Below are 22,108 nucleotides of genomic sequence, written 5' to 3' on the forward strand. Positions count from 1 at the left end.
ATGGTAGGCTTTGTTACTTTGGTCCCAGCTCTCTGCAGGTCATTCACTAGGTCCCCCCGTGTGGTTTTGGGATTTTTGCTCACCGTTCTTGTGATCATTTTGACTCTACGGGGTGAGATCTTGCGTGGAGCCCCAGATCGAGGGAGATCATCAGTGGTCTTTCTTGTATGTCTTCCATTTGCTAATAATTGCTCCCACAGTTGATTTCTTCAAACCAAGCTGCTTACCTATTGCAGATTCAGTCTTCCCAGCCTGGTGCAGGTCTACAATTTTGTTTCTGGTGTCCTTTGACAGCTCTTTGGTCTTGGCCGTAGTGGAGTTTGGAGTGTGACTGTTTGAGGTTGTGGACAGGTGTCTGTCACAACCATTAATGCAGGTAATGAGTGGAGGACAGAGGAGCCTCTTAAAGAATAAGTTACAGGTCTGTGAGAGCCAGAAATGTTGCTTGTTTGTAGGTGACCAAATACTTATTTTCCACCATAATTTGCAAATAAATTCATTAAAAATCCTACAATGTGATTTTCTGGATTTTTTTCTCTCATTTTGTCTGTCACAGTTGAAGTGTACCTATGATGAAAATTACAGGCCTCTCTCATCTTTTTAAAGTGGGAGAACTTGCACAATTGGTGGCTGACTAAATACTTTTTTGCCCCACTGTATATATATATTTTAAATACAATAAAACATTTTACAATATTTTTGAGGGGCATTTTTTCAAATAGTTTCCTGCAATTGTACACTTTCTTCACAAGGGGTATCCATATTTATGAACAGAAAACAAACATTTTCTTAGGTTTTCACACAATAAATTATATTGAAAATGTTTTTTTAATGACTAGATTACTAATCTACTCCCTTCCCTGAAAATCCCACCCCCAATATTGAATTGACAGGTCTGAAACTCTACCAACCCTCTGACTCACAAACATCTCGCCCCCTCCCCTGACAATCCCACCCACAGTGATCGATTGACAGGCCAAACTGTTAAGAATGTGGCCAGGGTAACGCATGACAATGAAATGAAATTGAAAATGGGAGAATAATATTGTTTTACCTAATAAGAATTATAATGTTTTACTTAGTAGGTTAAGAAAAAGCATTGTTAAATTGCACGTTATGTTTTCATTTTCTTTTTTGTCACAAATAACAGAATCAGAATAATGTAATACAATGACAAATGTGAATTTTGATGTATCTTTTAACAATTTTCTTTGTCAATGTGTCAGTGTTATCTGGTATTTGATTGAGCAACGACTGTTAACTTGAAAATGCATTATTACATATGTCATTATTTGGCAGCTATATCAATCCATAAATTGCGGCCCCCGAATCTGCAATAAAAACAATCAAATGTAGATCCGGTAATATGGGTCATATTTGAACTGAACTGGCTAAAGCAGGGTTCTCCAACCTTTTCTTTAATAAAAGCTACCTCATACTAAGACATTTTTTGAGTTACTCATATACAGCCTGCATATTTTGTTATTGTGTAGGCCTAATTTGATTAATAGAAACAAAGAACAGCACTGCATACATAATGTAATTGTGTTTTGGTTCTTAGAACCACACATTTTGAACAAAAATCATTCTACTATAGCCTACCTTGAGAATCTTGCCTTTTAATGATAAAACAGTTCTACATTTGATCAAATCTGTAGCCTGCAGCTACAGGACTAGGCTACTATTAATTGTCATTCTGTTTAATAGTTTCAAGTTTTAATGTCACATGCACAAGTACAGTGCCTTTCTTGCAAACTCAAAACCCAACAATGCAGTAATCAAAATCAGTGTATTACTAGAAAAAAACATAGGTGCTTACAGACAGCTTGGCTACATTGCAACGGTTGGAACCAGTCATTTTTTTGAGGAGCAGAATCAGAACCAGTAAGTGACCTATACTATTCTGGAACAGAACAGTTATTTTAAAAGCATGGGAACCGGTTAATAATGTTATTTTACATTCCAGGCACTTTTTTCCAGTCCCACAAAAACGCAACGAAGTGTCTATGCAAAGCCCTCACTGTCATTCAGAAATGTATTCCAGTGTCTGCCTGCCAGCTGAAAATATTTGCCTGTGTGTGTGTGTGTGTGTGTGTGTGTGTGTGTGTGTGTGTGTGTGTGTGTGTGTAGGATACCTGCCCCTCCGAAGTACAGGCAACTGTAGCCTACTGATGTTACAAGCGTGATTCAGAAATTAGGAAGAGAGATTTTTAATTAGAGAATAATGGATTCACTTTTTAAATGCTAGTTAATGATATTGTAGTTATCACATTTCACATTGGATGTATTAACTACAAAAAGGTTAGAAGTATTTTTATTTCAATTCTGGTGTCGCTCTGCACACACAAGCTTGTTAGCTAGCTAGCTGGTCCAACATTAAGCCAACTCTCTGTTCAATGACATTCAAAGTTCCTTTATAGAATCTGTACCTCGTAGGTATAATTTGGTCAGCCTAATTCAGATAATGCATGTCATAACAACAAGATGCCCAGCATTTCAAACCAAGCCTCCTCCACACTTTCTTGCTCGCTCCCCACCCCAAAAAGTTCTGTCGCATCTCGCGCCATACACTTGTATGTCTAATGCACGTAAATAGCTTGCCTATTCCATAGCAAGCTGCTCTATCCGCACTGATTGGTTAATAATTTAATGTTGCGCTAAAGGTACACATTTCAGAGGTTTAAAAAGGAACAGAAAGGAATGATATAAACCGTTACTTTTTGGGGTTCGAACCAGTCCAGAACTTTATTTTGCTGGTCGGAACAGTGGCACGAAACAAAGAAAAAAAAGAATGCTCATTTTCAGAACAACTGGCCTTGTGGTTAGTGTCTGACCTGAGATTGGAAGGCCGAGTCAGACAAAAGACTGTAAGAATGGGACCTGATACGTCTCTGCTTGGCACTCAGCATTAAGGAGAATAGACTGGGGTTAAGGCCCTGCGATAGACTAGCATCCTGTCCATGGGGTGTACTTGTACATCACGCTGCCTCACTACAGAAACAGGAGATAGGCTCCTGCCTTATGAGCGGTTCTGGCTCACACAAGCAAAGGCTCTGGCAAGGCTACTTACAGTACATACTTACTCAGAACGAAAAGATTGGAATGTAATTTTAGTACCAACCCCTGCTACATTGTAACCGCGAAGCAGCCACGATGCACTCGCATATCAGGCTTAGCCAGGACTGTTACTTTTGAAACTGAATGAAAACATTTTAACGATGTGATTTAACTGACTGACGTTGGGGAAATAGATGGCAAAAATGCAGAATGGTGTTGAATGCCTGTAAAAAGCTTGTGGATAATTTTTCTCACAAAAATGTAATCATGTAATAATATTAGGCGCGCAGATTATTTCTCAGTATCTACTTTGCTAGCTTCTCATTGACAGCCCGCGAACTACCGGACATGCAGTTTCTCATGAGAATCCCAATTGCATACTACTCGTGTCCTCTTCGTGTCCTCTCTCCTCGCTTCCTTTTCAAAACCCATTGGATGAAAAAGCCAGAGGTCCCAATGAGTTTTGAGAAGGAGGCGAGGAGAGAGGGCAACTGAGATTCTCCCAGAGACTGAGGTACCTCAAAGCCTAATCAGACATGCCCGTGCTCATCATGGTTCTTACAGGCAAAGTCAAATGACAAAATTTGCTCGTGGTGCATGCTGCTCAAATGATATGTAACAACACCCTGAGTGCATCCGACATTAAACAACAATACAAATGTAACAACAGGTCAACAAAATAGACAAAAAGACCAGTGGTGCAACTAGTGCTTTCTGACTGCTCTGTTCCAAAACACTGGAGAGACGCAGCGAGAGAGCAAAACCATTCATCTTCCGAACGACAAGGGGAGGGGGTGCAAACTGCAGTCTTTTAATTCACTATATAGTGTATAAAGTCTATTTTAATACAGACTAGCTCAAAACATTACTAATCATCGAAAATTGCTCAATGGATCAGGATACTTTTGTGGTAACAAAAAGAAATTGGGGTGCAAAAACATGTTTGCAGCACCTCTATTTTGAAAGTGGGGATGCAGCTTCTCCATTTGCTCTATTGCTCAGGTGCCTTTACCCCCATATTGTGACCAATGGTCAAGAGGTGTGTTGTCAAAGCTGGTAATTGTAGGACAATAAACATTGCCACTTGCGGTTTCATGAGCCGATTCATAACCTCTCCCTCCCATCCCTCCCTCCCCCAGTGGACTCCCAGTCGGCTCTGAAGTGGGTGAAGATGTCGTCGGCTGTGGACGGCTTCAGTGTGGACAGCACCAGTCACCACGAGTTGAAGATCCCTCGCAGGCTAGCCAGCCAGGTGGTGGAGAGGGTCTGGCAGGAGTGCAATATCAACAGAGCTCAGAACAAGTACGTCTGTCTCTGCTACTGTCTCAGCACACACACACTCTCAACCAAAGCCCTAGAAGAAGTAGAATTGCTATAGGCGTGTGAGCTGCACGATATGGGCAAAATATGTATTTACAATTTTTTTTACAGAATATCGCGATTCCGATTTGACTTGCGATATAGATCAAAACACTTGGGTGAAATGTTGGAATTATAGAAATTCAATTATTTATATTAAGAAGCAAAGTGGAAAGTAGCATCGTTCTTGTTTGGAACAATCTGTTGACTGCATTTGACCTAACAGAACAGCATGCAAACGTATAGTGAATCTAACAGCGAGGAGAAGGAACTGTGCTGCTTGACTGGCAGAAGGCGGTGCTTGGTGTGTGTGCGAAGCAGCTGCAAGAGGAGAGAGGGAGAGAGATGACAAATGGAGTACACTAACACGACTGAATGGCATTTAAAAGAGTTGCATGAGATATGGAGCTCTTGCATTATGGATATTGTGCATGTCAATATTGCGATTTCGATCTGAATTCAATTAATTGTGCAGCCCTAACACATGGTCACACACACTGTCAACAAACACATGCTCACGCACAGCTCAAAAGAAACCTCACACACATACATGTTTACCACACCATAGACACATTCAACGAAGCCTAGAGAGAATATGCAGGATCTACCACAACACGCGCACACACACGCGCGCACAATCAACGTTGCCTAACACGTTTGTCAAATAACAGGCACACGCCTTCACAATGACGCTTCATTTACCAAGTTGATATTTTAGAGAAGTGTAGTAAGAAACACAATGGACAAATGGTTAATGTTTTGAGTCAATGGTTGTGTGTTGTGTTGTCCAGGCGTAAGCTCTCAGTGACAGTCAACGGTACCTGTGAGGAGGAGCTGATGGAGAAAGTAGGGGCCTGGGACTTTGTAGAATCAACACACAGGTCAAACTGCAACTGCTCCAGGTAAATGATGCATACTGTGTTTATTTGTTTGTTTATTTGTGTTCCACTTGTCTAGGACCTGTACCCTAAGGCCTCTGTAAGGGGATATACTTCTAGTTTATTGTGTAGACACAAGCTTGCCTTTTAAGGAAGTCTTACTCATTGGAAGTCTTACTCAGCAAAACAACATTCGATACGTCAGTCTAAAATCTGAGATGTATTTTAATCTCAATGCATATGACATTCATCTCTATTTGTCTGTTAAGTAACAACCCTGTCAGGGTTCAATAGTAGTGCACAATGTAGGGAATTGGATGTGATTTAGGACCCAGTGGGAGAGACCCAGGGGCCACTCCGACCTCTAGAAGGCTTGTGTAGGGAGATAGCTGGTCTAAAAATTGAGAGTGTCTGTAGACCCTAATGTTGACAAATGATCTGCTGCGTCTAGAGTGGGTTAATGTGTGGATGTGAGGTTGACTGTTGCCAGGCTGTTTCTGTTTGGGACAGACAGACAGACAATATCACGTGTGTGTGTGTGTGTGTGTGTGTGTGTGTGTGTGTGTGTGTGTGTGTGTGTGTGTGTGTGTGTGTGTGTGTGCGCTTGTGTGGGTGTGTGTGTGTGCACTTGTGTGTGTGTGTGTGTGTGTGTGCGCTTGTGTGGGTGTGTGTGTGTGTGTGCACTTGTGTGTGTGTGTGTGTGCTTATGTGTTCTCTCTGAAGAGGAAAGGCTGCAGTCAGCATGTCCCGCTGCTGTCTCCTGGCAGACACATACACAGCGGCAGAAACACACGTTACACAGAAATAGGTGCTTGACAAATCAAATCAACGTTTATTTGTCACGTGCGCCGAATACAACAGGTGTAGACCTTACAGTGAAATGTTTACTTACAGGCTCTAACCAACAGTGAAAAAAATATATTAGGTGAACAATAGGGAAGTAAAGAAATAAAACAACAGTAAAAAGACAGTGAAGAATAACAGTAGCGAGGCTGTATACAGTAGCGAGGCTATAACAGTAGCGAGGCTATATACAATAACGAGGCTATATACAATAACGAGGCTATAACAGTAGTGAGGCTATAACAGTAGTGAGGCTATAACAGTAGCGAGGCTATAACAGTAGCGAGGCTATAACAGTAGCGAGGCTATATACAATAACGAGGCTATAACAGTAGTGAGGCTATAACAGTAGCGAGGCTATAACAGTAGCGAGGCTATAACAGTAGCGAGGCTATATACAATAACGAGGCTATAACAGTAGTGAGGCTATAACAGTAGCGAGGCTATATACAATAACGAGGCTATAACAGTAGCGAGGCTATAACAGTAGCGAGGCTATATACAATAACGAGGCTATAACAGTAGCGAGTCTATAACAGTAGCGAGGCTATATACAATAACGAGGCTATAACAGTAGCGAGGCTATAACAGTAGTGAGGCTATATACAGTAGTGAGGCTATATACAGTAGTGAGGCTATATACAGTAGCGAGGCTATATACAGTAGCAAGGCTATATACAGTAGCGAGGCTATTTACAGTAGCGAGGCTATATACAGTAGTGAGGCTGTAACAGTAGTGAGGCTATATACAGTAGCGAGGCTATGTACAGTAGCGAGGCTATGTACAGTAGTGAGGCTATATACAGTAGTGAGGCTATATACAGTAGTGAGGCTATATACAGTAGCGAGGCTATATACAGTAGTGAGGCTATAACAGTAGTGAGGCTATATACAGTAGTGAGGCTATAACAGTAGTGAGGCTATAACAGTAGTGAGGCTTTAACAGTAGTGAGGCTATATACAGTAGTGAGGCTATAACAGTAGTGAGGCTATATACAGTAGTGAGGCTATATACAGTAGTGAGGCTATATACAGTAGTGAGGCTATAACAGTAGTGAGGCTATATACAGTAGCGAGGCTATATACAGTAGTGAGGCTATAACAGTAGTGAGCCTATATACAGTAGTGAGGCTATAACAGTAGTGAGGCTATATACAGTAGTGAGGCTATAACAGTAGTGAGGCTATATACAGTAGTGAGGCTATAACAGTAGAGAGGCTATAACAGTAGTGATGCTATATACAGTAGCGAGGCTATATACAGTAGTGAGGCTATATACAGTAGTTAGGCTATAACAGTAGTGAGGCTATATGCAGTAGTGAGGCTATATACAGTAGTGAGGCTATATACAGTAGTGAGGCTATAACAGTAGTGAGGCTATATACAGTAGTGAGGCTATATACAGTAGTGAGGCTATAACAGTAGTGAGGCTATATGCAGTAGTGAGGCTATATACAGTAGTGAGGCTATATACAGTAGTGAGGCTATATACAGTAGTGAGGCTATATACAGTAGTGAGGCTATAACAGTAGTGAGGCTATATGCAGTAGTGAGGCTATATACAGTAGTGAGGCTATATACAGTAGTGAGGCTATAACAGTAGTGAGGCTATATACAGTAGTGAGGCTATATACAGTAGTGAGGCTATAACAGTAGTGAGGCTATATACAGTAGTGAGGCTATATACAGTAGTGAGGCTATATACAGTCGTGAGGCTATGTACAGTAGTGAGGCTATAACAGTAGTGAGGCTATAACAGTAGTGAGGCTATAACAGTAGTGAGCATTGGATCATTTTTTTTTTCAATTTTCAAGCACATTTCCTGCAATTCTACACACTTTGTCACGGGGCAGAGAATTTTTTGGGTTGTTGCAGCTTTAAAGCTAATTCAAAATAATTGAAATAGAATATGGATACCAATATACCAATATCCCTGTGAGCTTCCCAGGTCTGTTGTCCTGTGTTTTGTATATATTTCCAAACTATGAGGTTGGAATAATACTGTGAAATTGTGAAAATTATGATAATGCCCTTTTCGGTAAGAGCTGTTTGAAAAGACAGCCTGAAATGTCTGCCTGTTTTGGAGGGAGTGAGTTTTGGCCTTCTATGGTGACATCATTTTTAATAGACCAATAAGAAAAAGACTCTGCCAATAAAAGCACATTTTCAGTTTTCCCCTCCCCACAAACAACTCTGAGACGGTTCTTACTTGAGAAATTGGTATTTTCTAAGAAGCTATTTTTATTTATCTTTGACCATTTGAATTGAAAACAATCACAGTAAGGTACTTAATTGTTACCCAGATTTGATGTTGAGATTTTAAAAAATGGCTGCATTGGACCTTATGAACATAAATTGTAGATCATAATATTACATTGTGTTGTATTGCACCCTCTAAACTTATTCCACGGATCCCTTGGCCAAAATGGGTTTAATATGTTGTTGTTAGTAATATTCATGAAAACAAATTAAATGTAAAGAAAGAAAGAAAAACAACTTTGAGAATCCCTGACCTAGAGTACTGGAGGTGACATTGGAAAGGGAATTCCTGTGTGTGCAGCACAAATTCTAATGGCTATCGGCTTGGCTGCAGGAAGATGTTTGTGTGTGTGTGTGTTATTGTTTCCCCACTCTGCATATTGTTTTTGCTGCGTCTTGCCGCTCTCTGCCTGCTGACAGTTAAGCAGCCCGGTTATATTATAATCCTGTGTAGTAGTGGGAAGGACAACAGCTACCTCCCTCCCTCAACATGCTGCCTGCTCCACAACCACAAGAGTAGCCTGTGGTTACCGTGCTGACAGACCACCAGCCAAATAACATCCCGGTGCCCCCTCTAGCCGAGCTGACCCTGAGTTGACCCCCCCTCATCCCGCTCTTCCCCCCACAGCCACTAGCCAGTGTCATAGCCTGACTTTAGATTTATTGCTCCTCTGCAGTGGTGTAAAGTACTTAAATAAAAATACTTTAAAGTACTACTAAAGTCATATTTTAGTGTATCTGTACTTTACTATTTATATTTTTGAGAACTTTTACTTTTACTTCAATACATCCCTAAAGAAAATAATGTACTTTTTACTCCATACATTTTCCCTGACACCCAAAAGTACTAGTTACATTTTGAATGCTTAGCAGGACGGGAAAATTGTCCAATTCACGCTCTTATAGACAAAATCCCTGATCAACCATACTGCCCCTGATCTGACAGACTAACTAAACACAAATACTTCATTTGTAAATGATGTTTGAGTATGCCCCTGACTATTTGTAAATAATGGTTTGCTTAATATAAGCAATTTGAAATTATTTATACTATATTTTAGCAATTACATTTACACTTAAGTATATTTACTTAAGTATATTTAAAACTAAAGACTTGTAGTATTTTACTGAGTGACTTTCACTTTTACTTGAGTCATTTTCTATTAAGGTATCTTTACTTTTACTCAAGTATGACAACTGGGTACTTTTTCCACCACTGCTCCTCGGTCCCCTTACAGTGAAATATGAGAGGTAACTTAGTAGCTGCCTCTCCCTGGGCCTAAACTGGGGACAGTGTGTGTGTTGGAGTGTTGACAGCAGAGGTGGTGGTGGTATGCACTGGGCCAGGGTCAGCAGTAACAGGCAGGCTGGTTAGCAGGGGAGCTTGTCTGGTCACGACGCGACACACACGATGGTCACAGAGGTGCCAGGCCAGGTGTCTGACAGGGCAGCCTAGAACGCTTTGGGGGCCTACGGGCTGGGGACCACCACAACACATTCCAGACATTTTAAACCCAACCAGAAACAGGTCTCCTTCCAACCTGGGTCATGTTCATTAGGGCACACACGCGTCACTCAGTTTTCTCCCCAATAAACACAGCCTTTGGGGAATGCTCTATTCTAGTGGGTGTGAGCTAGACAAGATGCATGGTTTTGGTTGTGGTTAGGAGGCCAATAGAGTGCAGAATAATAACATCAGTTTAAGATGTTTGTTAGAGTAGCATCAGCATAACATGAGGAGTTTATTAGATTTGAGAGGAATTCATTTGTTTATTTTACAGTGGCAAGAAAAAGTGTGTGAACCCTCTGGAATTACCTGAATTTCTGCATAAATTAGTCATAAAATGTCACAACAATAGACACACACATTGTGCTTAAATAATAACATAATAACACAATAAATTATTGTATTTTTCTTGTATATTTTGATACATATATATTTTGATACATAATTTAAACATTCACCGTGTAGGTTGGGAAAAGTATGTGAAACCCTAGGCTAATGACTTCTTCAAAAGCTAATTGGAGTCAGGAGTCAACTAACCTGGAGTCCAATCAATGAGACGAGATTAGAGATGTTAACATCTGACCTGGTTGTTCCACAGAGCTACTTGCAAAATATTCTGCGGACAGATGAAACTAAAGTTGAGTTGTTTGGAAGGAACACACAACACTATGTGTGGAGAGGTACATGCACAGCACAACAACATCAAATCCTCATCCCAACTGTAAAGTATGGTGGAGGGAGCATCATGGTTTGGGGCTGCTTTGCTGCTTCAGGGCCTGGACAGCTCGTTATCATCAACAGAAAAATGACTTCCCAAGTTTATCAAGACAGTTTGCAGGATAATGTTAGGCTGTCTGTCCACCAATTGAAGCTCAACAAAAGTTGGCTGATGAAACAGGACAACCACACACAACATAGAAGTAAATCAACATCAGAATGGCTTCAATAGAAGAAAATACCCTTCTGGAGTGGCCCAGTCAGAGTCCTGACCTCAACCCGATTGAGATGAGCGGTTCACATCAGACATCCCAAGAATATTACTGAACTGAAACAGTTTTGTAAAGAGGAGTGGTCCAAAATTCCTCCTGACTGTTGTGTAGGTCTGATCCGCAACTACAGGAAACGTTTGGTTGAGGTTATTGCTGCCAAAGGAGGGTCAACCAGTTATTCAATCCAATAGTTCACATACTTTTTCCATCCTGCACTGTGAATGTTTACACGGTGTGTTCAATAAAGGCATGAAAACGTATAATTGCCAGATTGGTCATTTGACAGGAAGTGAAAGATCTACAGTTTACTGTATGTAATTGGGAATAAATGTAATGAATGTGTTTCATACTATTTGCTCAATATAAATCTGCATTAAATATGTAAGCAATATAAATCTGCATTAAATATGTAAGCAATATAAATCTGCATTAAATATGTATGCAATATAAATCTGCATTAAATATGTATGCAATATAAATCTGCATTAAATATGTAAGCAATATAAATCTGCATTAAATATGTAAGCAATATAAATCTGCATTAAATATGTAAGCAATATAAATCTGCATTAAATATGTAAGCAATATAAATCTGCATTAAATATGTAAGCAATATAAATCTGCATTAAATATGTAAGCAATATAAATCTGCATTAAATATGTAAGCAATATAAATCTGCATTAAATATGTAAGCAATATAAATCTGCATTAAATATGTATGCAATATAAATCTGCATTAAATATGTAAGCAATATAAATCTGCATTAAATATGTAAGCAATATAAATCTGCATTAAATATGTATGCAATATAAATCTGCATTAAATATGTATGCAATATAAATCTGCATTAAATATGTAAGCAATATAAATCTGCATTAAATATGTAAGCAATATAAATCTGCATTAAATATGTAAGCAATATAAATCTGCATTAAATATGTAAGCAATATAAATCTGCATTAAATATGTAAGCAATATAAATCTGCATTAAATATGTAAGCAATATAAATCTGCATTAAATATGTAAGCAATATAAATCTGCATTAAATATGTAAGCAATATAAATCTGCATTAAATATGTATGCAATATAAATCTGCGTTAAATATATTTTCAGTATAAATCAGCATTAAATATGAATTCAGTATAAATGTATAAATCTCATACACCCGACTTTGAGTCCTAATTTAAATGTTCTGTAGATCAGTTTGTTCTTGGTAATTGCTTGAAGTAGATCAGTGTTGCCTCTCAACACTGTTTATTGAGCTAATGAATGCACAACCTTAACACAGGTGAACGAATGGCATTATTGTTTGTCTTGCAGTGAGACATGTAAATTACATGCTTTCTCTTCCTCTGTTTCCTTCCAGGCATAAAGCCCTGAAACAGCGAGGTGGTTGTACCCCGGGCCAGCCCCAGTCAATAGCAGGCCAGCCCACCCACACCCAGCCACCCACCAAGCACAAGGCTGGAGGTGACAAGCCAGAGAAGAGCGACAAGCAGACCAAGAGGCCACAGACACCCTTCCACCACCGCAGCGCCGCCTGCGATGACGTTACCATGGAGACGAAGGCGGCAGGCCGGAGGCTTGCCATGAGGGCCCAGCAGGAGGGGGGTCGCTTCCCTGGCCTCCACCCTACCGACGGTGTCACCAAGACCCCCCAGCGGCACGACGGAGGGGTGGGTAGTGCCGGTGGTTCCTCAGAGATGACAGGTTCCCCTCAGCCCCCTCCCCTCAGCCCCCACCCCTGTGAGCGCGACAGAGGAGAGGAGACGGTTGACGGCTCTTTAAAGAACCCCTCCACCCCCCACAGCCAACACTTCTACCAGCCACCCCCGGAGCCCTGCCTGGCGGAACAGAAGGGTGGCGTCGGGGACCACCGTGGACTGGATGGCCTGGCACAGCACTTCCACCACCACCACACGGCCTACCCACCCGAGCCCCTGGAGCCCACTGTGTACGTAAGCTCTGCAGTCAACCTGGAGGAGGATGGCTCCCCAGCGCCATGGAGGTTCTTCAACCTGCCCAGGAGGAAAGAGGCCGCAATACCAACGCCAACGCTGCCTTGGGACAAGCTGAGGGACAGGGAGAGAGACGAGGCCTCGGGAGGACACGAGGTGGTGTCTGTCACTGAGTGAGTGTCTATCCCTGTTCATTCATTCATTCTTATCTCCCCATTGATTTAACCATTCAACACCCACTATTGCCCATAGAGGGTGCTAGAGGCCCCCAGCCATTTACTGACTCACTGGTCAGCCATCCAACCCTCCCTCCCTTCCTTCCCATCACCCCCTCTGGCACACAGACAGAAGGGCCCCTTTTTGAGTACCTCCAACATTCTAGAAAATAAAAGTGATTGAAAGAGCAGTGATGCACAACCGGGCCTCCCCTCCCTCCATCCCCGCCCCTGCCTTAGAATGTTCTGTGGTGGCGCTGAGCACACACAGCATGTTAATCTCTCGCTATGTGCCCTTTTGACATCATACATCACTAATGTGCATAGCCAGCACTGCAGCAGAGACTGGAGAGAGCTTATTGATCCCCCCCAACACACACACACACACACACACACACACACACACACACACACACACACACACACACAGGGCACCAGAGATAGAGGGATAGAGGTAGGGTTATATAAATAAAAGGATCCATCTGTCTACTCCCTCTCTATCATAACTCCCCCTGCTTCCTTCCTCTCCACCATGAACACGTGAAGGAGGGTGGTATCTTCAAAGCCTTGATGTCAGAGCCGAGGTGTCGCTTCACTGAGAGAGGGAGACAATAGAAGTGGACTCGAGGGAGCAGAGAGAAAGGGATGTGGAGGGAGAGAGGGATGCAAAGAGTGACAGAGGCTGAGACGGACTAGGATCGGTGCGCCGGAGAGCAGGCAGGCAGGCTAACTGTCCGGCAGGCAGGCTAGCTGTCCGGCAGGCTAGCTGTCCGGCAGGCCGAGCAGTGGCGGTCTTGGGAATTATCGGAGGGGTTATACAATTTCAGGGATGGATGCTGGACAGTGCCATAGGCAGGGCTATGGACAGCAGGGCTATTCTGGTACGGAGAGCGGATGGGAGTAATCCTGGTGGCCGGGAAGCAGCTCTAAATGGCTGCTAATCTCTGGCCGGGGCCACTGCGCACTGTCACCTCGCATCACAGCCTAGCCGGAGAGAGGGAGGGAGAGAGAGAGAGAGAGAGAAGGGACCTACATGAGCTGGGTCCCTCCCCCTCAGAGGGGCCCAGCAGGGCTAGTAACATCGGAACAACAACATCAACAACTAGAACACAGGCCCATAGTCATAGGAAAGATTATTCACAGATTACGTTGAAAAAGAGACATGCATAGCAACAGATTCAAATGTCCTCATGCTCTACCTCCCCAAAATGTTGATAGATGATCTGTACAGCCATATAGGCCTAAACAAACAGTATAACTGCATCCCACTCTGTTATCAGTAAATGACTGTACTATGTGGCCCTGTTTATCATAATGAATATTCTGTCCCCTCACTGTGTCTCCTGTTCCCAGGCTGATGGCCACATCTAAGCGGCCTCTGAAGGTGTCGGAGGAGCGCGTGCAGATGTACATTCAGCGGAGGAACCAGTACCTGGCCGCCGCCATCACCGACGACGACCACGAGCCTGAGGTGGACCCGTACGCCTTCGAGGACGGGGACGTCAAGTTCTCCTTCTCCGACAAGAAGGACAAGACGGGTGGCGAACGCCAGCCCGGGAAGAAACACAAGGTAGGGCTAAAGTTACAACTTGATCAACTGGGGGCGGCGGCAGGCAGGCTAGAGGTAAAGAGTAACTGAAAGGTTGCTGGTTTGAATCCCCGAGCCGACTAGGCACAAAAAAACTATCCTGTAAGTCGCTCTGGATAAGAGCGCCTGCTAAGAGACTAAAATTGTACTTGTAACTGGGGCGGCTGAGGCAAATCCTTTCCTCCCCTCGCTGCTGACTCCCAACTTGCCACTGTTGTGATGCCCTTTAGGGTCAGGAAGTAGGATGTGTTCGGTTTAGGGTCACAAGATAAGGTCGTCAGCAACCCTGCACTGTAAATGTGTCACTAGCTGTATTCTGCCCTCGTTTCCACAAAATATAATGCTCAGGAAGCCAGCTCCAGCTCCCTTTGTTATCCCAGCAGAGAGATGCCAAAATAGTTTGACTCTGTAATTTCTCATTTTGTTTAGTTTTGTATATTCTATCTGCCCCATCTCTCGCTCTACTAGCCTGTGGGCTCAGTCTCGCTCTACTAGCCTGTGGGCTTAGTCTCGCTCTAGTAGCCTGTGGGCTCAGTCTCCCTCTACTAGCCTGTGGGCTCAGTCTCGCTCTACTAGCCTGTGGGCTCAATCTCGCTCTACTAGCCTGTGGGCTCAGTCTCGCTCTACTAGCCTGTGGGCTCAGTCTCGCTCTACTAGCCTGTGGGCTCAGTCTTGCTCTACTAGCCTGTGGGCTCAGTCTCCCTCTACTAGTCTGTGGGCTCAGTCTCCATCTACTAGCCTGTGGGCTCAGTCTCACTCTACTAGCCTGGGGCTCAGTCTCGCTCTACTAGCCTGTGGGCTCAGTCTCGCTCTACTAGCCTGTGGGCTCAGTCTCGCTCTACTAGCCTGTGGGCTCAGTCTCGCTCTACTAGCCTGTGGGCTCAGTCTCCCTCTACTAGCCTGTGGGCTCAGTCTCCCTCTACTAGCCTGTGGGCTCAGTCTCGCTCTACTAGCTCGCTCTACTAGCTCTACTAGCCTGTGGGCTCAGTCTCGCTCTACTAGCCTGTGGGCTCAGTCCCGCTTTACTAGCCTGTGGGCTCAGTCTTGTCTTAATATTGTTTCTCTCTGTTTCTAAACCTGGACCACCTGTTAGCTGTGGAAACGCCGTCAGCACTAGGGGGAGGACAGGGGGGAGAGCGTGGGAATGGGAGTGAGCTGCCTGGCAGTCAGCCTCCCTGGCCCTGCCTGCTTCCCTGCCTGTCTGCCTGTGAGGATGCATGTCTGCAGCAGGCTGGCGTGGAGGAGGAGGGATGTGCGAGGCTGGCTGGGGCTTTAACAGGCCAATAAACCTGGCTCACTGAACCGTGCATTTTTAAAATAGCTTTTTTGTTTTATTTCACAAGGGCTGCTGAGATTTTTTTCTTCTCCGTTGTGTGTGTGTAGTGGTGTGCTGTGTGTGTGTGTGTGTGGTATTGTACTGTGTGTGTGTGTGTGTGGTATTGTACTGTGTGTGTGTGGTATTGTACTGTGTGTGTGTGTTGTATTGTACTGTGTGTGTGTGTGTGTGTGTGTGTGGTATTGTACTGTGTGTGGTATTGTACTGTGTGTGTGTGTGGTATTGTACTGTGTGTGTGTGTGTGGCATTGTACTGTGTGTGTGGTATTGTACTGTGTGTGTGTGGTATTGTACTGTGTGTGTGTGGTATTGTACTGTGTGCGTGTGGTATTGTACTGTGTGTGTGTGGTATTGTACTGTGTGCGGTTGCTGCTGCGCTGCGTCTATACAGGAGGTCCCCCAGTGGCCACTATGTGCAGTGGAGCCACAGTCTGCTGTGCGCTCTGTGTGTGTGTGTGTGTGTGTGTGTGTGTGTGTGTGTGTGTGTGTGTGTGTGTGTGTGTTACTTCAGCTACCTCCTCCCCCCTGGGTCATGCTTCACACTCCATTGATGATACTGCAAAGTGACAGCCTATCTTTTGTGCACTTTTATGTGTGTGTGTGTTCATGAGTGGGTGCGGGCCACAGACTTTCTAGATAGTACTATTTGCCAAATGAGTTTATGTTCCCCACCCCCTGAGTTGTCTGTGTGCGAGGTTGGCATGCTGGCAAAGCTCCAAACGTTCTGTAGTTGAACTCCTAGAAACTCCTGCCAATGAAATAATATAGCACACTCACTTAGCAGAGGAGCCGGGCAAACAGCAGCAGCAGAGAAAACAGGAAAGGCAAGTCACTGGTGCTACAATATATATATATTTTTTTTTTGCGAGGCAAGTCAGTTAAGAACAAATTCTTATTTTCAATGACGGCCTAGGAACAGTGGGTTAACTGCCTGTTCAGGGGCAGAACAGGGGTTTGAACTTGCAACCTTCCGGTTACTAGTCCAACACTCTAACCACTAGGCTACCCTGCCGCCCCAATATGAACACCACACTGACTGCCATGTCACTAGTGCTTCCACGTTCGCATTATTTGGCGTCACAGAGTGGAGAGAGAGAGAGCATTCCCTCATCCCCAACCCCTTGTGTTTGTTCATATGTGCTCGCACAGCGATGGGGCCTCTGCCATGTGCACAGAGGCCCCATCATAAGAGCATACAGCCCTATCACAGAGAGAGATTGACAAAGTGTAGTGGCATTAGGGCTCCCTCCCAGGCGGTCATGGCATTTCTCCCATACACTGGGAGCCTTGTCTGGAAATCTCATTAGTACAGAGTCGTTCGTTCCCCTCGTCTCTTTATTCTCTCTGCATTTTTTGAAGTGCCAAAAATAAACGTGCTCTCCACTGAGACTGAGAGCAGCCCAGCTCTCAGGGGCTGGAGGCACCTGTGTACTTTCTACAGTACTTTCTCTTATGTTATTTACTTTGTGTTTATTGTATTATTTTCTTTGCAGTTTCATATAGACTATCTGCTATTACCTTTTGTCCATTATCAATATCATTTTATTGTTTGATCAGCTGTATCCTATTGGTTTTGTTTCTTTGCATTTGTTTTGTGCACAATATTGATCTCTCTCTTTGTCTGTGTTTCTCTATCTGTCTCTCTCCCTCTATCTGTATTTCTCTTTGTTTCTCTCTCTCTGTCTGTCTCTCTCTCTATCTCTCTGTGTTTCTCTCTCTGTCGCTCTCCCTCTATCTGTATCTCTCTGTGTTTCTCTCTCTCTGTCTCTCTCCCTCTATCTGTATCTCTGTGTTTCTCTCTCTCTGTCGCTCTCCCTCTATCTGTATCTCTCTGTGTTTCTCTCTCTCTGTCTCTCTCCCTCTATCTGTATCTCTCTGTGTTTCTCTCTCTGTCTCTCTCCCTCTATCTGTATCTCTCTGTTTCTCTCTCTCTGTCGCTCTCCCTCTATCTGTATCTCTCTGTGTTTCTCTCTCTCTGTCTCTCTCCCTCTATCTGTATCTCTCTGTGTTTCTCTCTCTGTCTCTCTCCCTCTATCTGTATCTCTCTGTGTTTCTCTCTCTCTGTCTCTCTCCCTCTATCTGTATCTCTATGTTTCTCTCTCTGTCTCTCTCCCTCTATCTGTATCTCTCTGTGTTTCTCTCACTCTCTCTCTCTCTCTGTCTCTCTCTCTCTCTCTCTCTCTCTCTATCTCTCTTTGTTTCTCTATCTGTGTCTGTCTCTCTCCCTCTATCTGTATCTCTCTTTGTTTCTGTCTGTCTGTCTGTCTGTCTGTCTGTCTGTCTGTCTGTCTGTCTCTCTCTCTCTCTCTGTCTGTCTCTCTATCTCTCTGTGTTTCTCTCTGTCTCTGTCTCACTCTTTGTTTTTCTTTCTCTCTCTGTCTCTCTCTCTCTCTATCTCTCTTTGTTTATCTGTCTGTCTGTCTCTCTCTCTCTCTCTATCTCTCTTTGTTTGTCTGTCTGTCTCTCTCTCTATCTCTCTTTGTTTCTCTCTCTCTGTCGGTCTGTCTCTCTATCTCTCTTTGTTTCTCTCTCTCTGTCTGTCTGTCTCTCTCTCTCTGTTTCTGTCTCTCTTTGTGTTTCTCTCTGTCTCTCTCTCTGTCTTTGTTTTTCTCTCTGTCTCTCTCTCTTTGTGTTTCTCTCTGTCTCTCTCTCTGTCTTTGTTTTTCTCTCTGTCTCTCTCTCTTGTGTTTCTCTCTGTCTCTCTCTCTCTTTGTGTTTCTCTCTGTCTCTCTGTCTCTCTCTTTGTTTTCTCTCTGTCTCTCTCTCTGTTTGCTTTTCTCTCTGTCTCTCTCTCTCTCTCTTTGTTTTTCTCTCTCTCGCAGGGTGAGGATGGAGCAGCAGGTCCATCAGATGGTAAGGATCCTGTCTGTCTCTGCTGTACTGTGCAACTCTAGGCTCTGTTAGATGACAGGGACATGGCTGTCATTACCTGGGTCAATTACCTGAGTGACAGCAGTAGCAGCCTTTAGTTTGACTTACTGGGGGAGGACAGGTAATGTAATTACATGCACAAGCACAAAACACCACATCTGTCATTTTAGTCCCGTCCGAATCTGCCACTTCGGTAATTATTACTTGGCGGGAAGGCTATTATTCCAGCCCCAAGAACCTATTGTTTTTCTGCAAACTCCCAGGTCCTCTGATAAAGCCTGTGCAAATCCTCATCCCTGTGTTTAGAGGGAGTTGACAGAGTTGAACAGGTGCTGCACCCAGTTTGGGTGAGATCATGGAAACAAATAGAACAAATCAAATCAAATCAAACAAAGTGCTGCACGTAGCCTACAGATGAACGGTCTGGTTTGTCACATAACTTTCATAGTGCCTTTTTCTCTTGTGAAAGATTCAGCGGATGATATTGTGCAAATTCATTTATAAATTACAGTGCATGGTTCTAATTGATATAATTATTTTTTCAACTGAAAGCCAAACTATCTGTAGAGAAGTTGAATACTAGTCCTGAGCTTATGGTAGCCTTGGATGATGGGGTGAAGCCATACTGTAGCTGTCATAGGCTTCTCTCAGCAACAGTAAATGCAATAAGTCAGTCTCAGCCAGAATAGTGTGGGGTATCCATAGCTCATACTGTATATCAATCTTAATGACCGTCTTATCTAGATCCCTCAGGCATGTAGGTGCATTACTACGTTTCATTGACTTGATTCAGAATTGATTTAGCAGGGTGTTAGAGCGTTCTCACATGTTTACTGTTGAATGCAGCCTCAGGAATAGGGCCACTTGTAAGACTGACAGCCTCTGATGTTGAGGGATACAGTATATGGGAGTTTTAGAGAGCCTGAGCTAGAGGTGGGTTATTTACCTAGCCCTGGTGTTTGTTGTTCCTCTACCCCCGTCCAGACGCAGCACGAGAAGCAGCAAACGCACGCACTGCGTCCACTAGCCTAATCCACGAGACCGACCTGGCCGTGTCCATCAACGACCTTGACAACCTCTTCAACTCCGATGAGGACGAGCTCACGGTCAGTATGGGGCCTGTGTGTGTGTGTGTGTGTGTGTGTGTGTGTGTGTGTGTGTGTGTGTGTGTGTGTGTGTGTGTGTGTGTGCACTAAACCACAATGAATATCCCATTAGCTACAGTACCGCCTGGCAAGAGACGCCAAGTGTTTGTGTGTGCGTGCGCATCTTGTGTGTGTTGGTGAGACAGAATGTTGCATACGTGCAGTACCTCAACAGCTGTGGTAAACACGTCATCCTACAACACATTGGAGTGTAAAAGTCTGTTTACACAGGCAGACCAATTCTGATCTGTTGTCCAATTATTGGCAAAAGATTTTATCTGATTGGTCAAAAGACCAATTAGTGGCAAAAATATCAAAATTGGGTTGCCTGTGTAAACGCAGCCATAGTGGCTTAGATTCAGAAAATATTTTCCCAGCCCCAAAGACGGATATGGTGGCTTCCAAAGTGCTCTGTTCTGACTCTGGCCCCCACAGAACAGAGTAGTCACAGCCCAACCCCTTCTGTGCTCTGCTCTCTTTGGTGACTAGGTGGCTGTGTACCAATCGTGCAACAATACACTGAGAAGTGCAATGTCACCGCTGGGTTACAGGCTGCCAACAGGGTTCCCCAACCCATCATTGCAGGGGCTTTTTGTGTTTTTGTGAATAAACTTGTATGTGTTGAATCTTATTATTGCCATGTGTTATATTCAACAGCCTGGTTCCAGACGTGCGGTGAATGGAACAGATAATACATTTGGCACCAAGGAACCAAAGCCAGCCCCTCTGGACCCAGTCTCCTGCATCAGTAAGGCTGCTTCTCACTGCTTTAGACAGAGCTATGGGTGTAAGGACTCACCATCCATGATATCAAAATCATAGTTTTAACCATGTTTTGAGGCTATACAGTGTTTGTAAAACATTGGCATAAAACAAGCTTATATTTTGGGTTCTGATGGGGGTACGACAGTTGAATCCAGCTCATGAGGCATTTCTAAGTTATATTCAGTGTGTATATATCATTCATTTATACGTCCAAAAATGGATGTAGCCATCACAGATTGCTGCTTAAAAGGCCTAAGGATGATAGAGTGAAAATGTGCTCGAGGCAACTCAAACCCATGCAGAAACTCATCATATAACACTTGGAAAGCACACGCTGTTCATACTCATTAATTCACGAATAAAGCATGAAGCTTCTTCAGTCACTAGTCTCAGCACACGTTTGCATTCCAGGATCTTTATGTATCAGACATCTCAGTAGGAGTGCCGATCTAATATCAGGCCCTCATGTTCATAATAATCTTATCAGTGGAGGCTGCTGAGGTGAGGATGGCTCATAATAATGGACATATGGAAACCATGTGTTTGATGTTGTTGATAATATTCCATTTATTCCGCTCCTGAATTTACAATGTGCCCGTCCTCCCCAATTAAGGTGCCACCAACCTCCTGTGAATCTTATTAATAATGATCCAAAAGGCAAAACTGATCCTAGATCAGCACTCCTACTCTGAGAAAGGAGATACATACGGCCTCAAAAATATGTTGTTAACCTATGCTGCTCCCCCTTGTGGCGATAACAGTAGTACAACAGTCACTGGCTGGCTGAGTGGCCCTGCTCTACTCCAAACAGACAGCTCTGTGCCCTGGGGCAGGAACAAGTGCCTCATTATCTACCTCTCTATGTGACTAGTCTATAGCTTTGTATGTGAAACAAGGTGCTTGTTGCCTCAGCACTTAGACTGTTGAGCCTCGACTGCCTTTTGAGACTTCAGATCTTCAGTTGTTATTGTCACTGAATGGGAACCTTGATTTATCTCTAGTTTCTCACGGCCTCTCTCTTCTGCCCCTCTCTCTATCTCTCTCCCCATCTCTCTCTTTCTCCATCTCGCTCTCGCTCCACTTACCGCCCGTCTCTCTCCTACAGGCTCGGCAGACCTGCACCAGATGTTCCCCACTCCCCCCAGCCTGGAGCAGCACATCATGGGCTACTCCCCCATGAACATGGGCAGTAAGGAGTATGGCGGCCTGGAGGTCGGACAGGGCATGACCAACCTGGACGGTGCCTCGTCCCTTGGGGGACACTTCAAGATTGAAGTGGAGGAGGGCTACTGCAGCCCCAAGCCACAGGAAATCAAGGTGGGTTTTTGGGCCCTA

General features: G+C 43.8%; 1 protein-coding gene across 2 annotated transcripts in view; it reads left to right on the forward strand.

Annotated features, from left to right (window-relative positions):
* LOC110534883 (mediator of RNA polymerase II transcription subunit 13-like) overlaps nt 1-22,108 on the forward strand; it is a 142,421-nt gene that overhangs the window by 84,868 nt on the left and 35,445 nt on the right. For both annotated transcript variants that reach the window (XM_090186353.1, XM_090186354.1), the window contains exons 7-14: nt 4,197-4,359; nt 5,208-5,318; nt 12,263-13,027; nt 14,423-14,639; nt 18,815-18,845; nt 19,848-19,969; nt 20,666-20,756; nt 21,879-22,090. In XM_090186353.1, coding sequence (XP_090042479.1) covers nt 4,197-4,359; nt 5,208-5,318; nt 12,263-13,027; nt 14,423-14,639; nt 18,815-18,845; nt 19,848-19,969; nt 20,666-20,756; nt 21,879-22,090 — 1,712 coding nt within the window. The remainder of the gene's footprint in view (nt 1-4,196; nt 4,360-5,207; nt 5,319-12,262; nt 13,028-14,422; nt 14,640-18,814; nt 18,846-19,847; nt 19,970-20,665; nt 20,757-21,878; nt 22,091-22,108) is intronic.

The sequence above is a fragment of the Oncorhynchus mykiss genome, chromosome 10 (genome assembly GCF_057628025.1).
Source record: "Oncorhynchus mykiss isolate SJ-2025 chromosome 10, ASM5762802v1, whole genome shotgun sequence".
Taxonomy (NCBI): domain Eukaryota; kingdom Metazoa; phylum Chordata; class Actinopteri; order Salmoniformes; family Salmonidae; genus Oncorhynchus; species Oncorhynchus mykiss.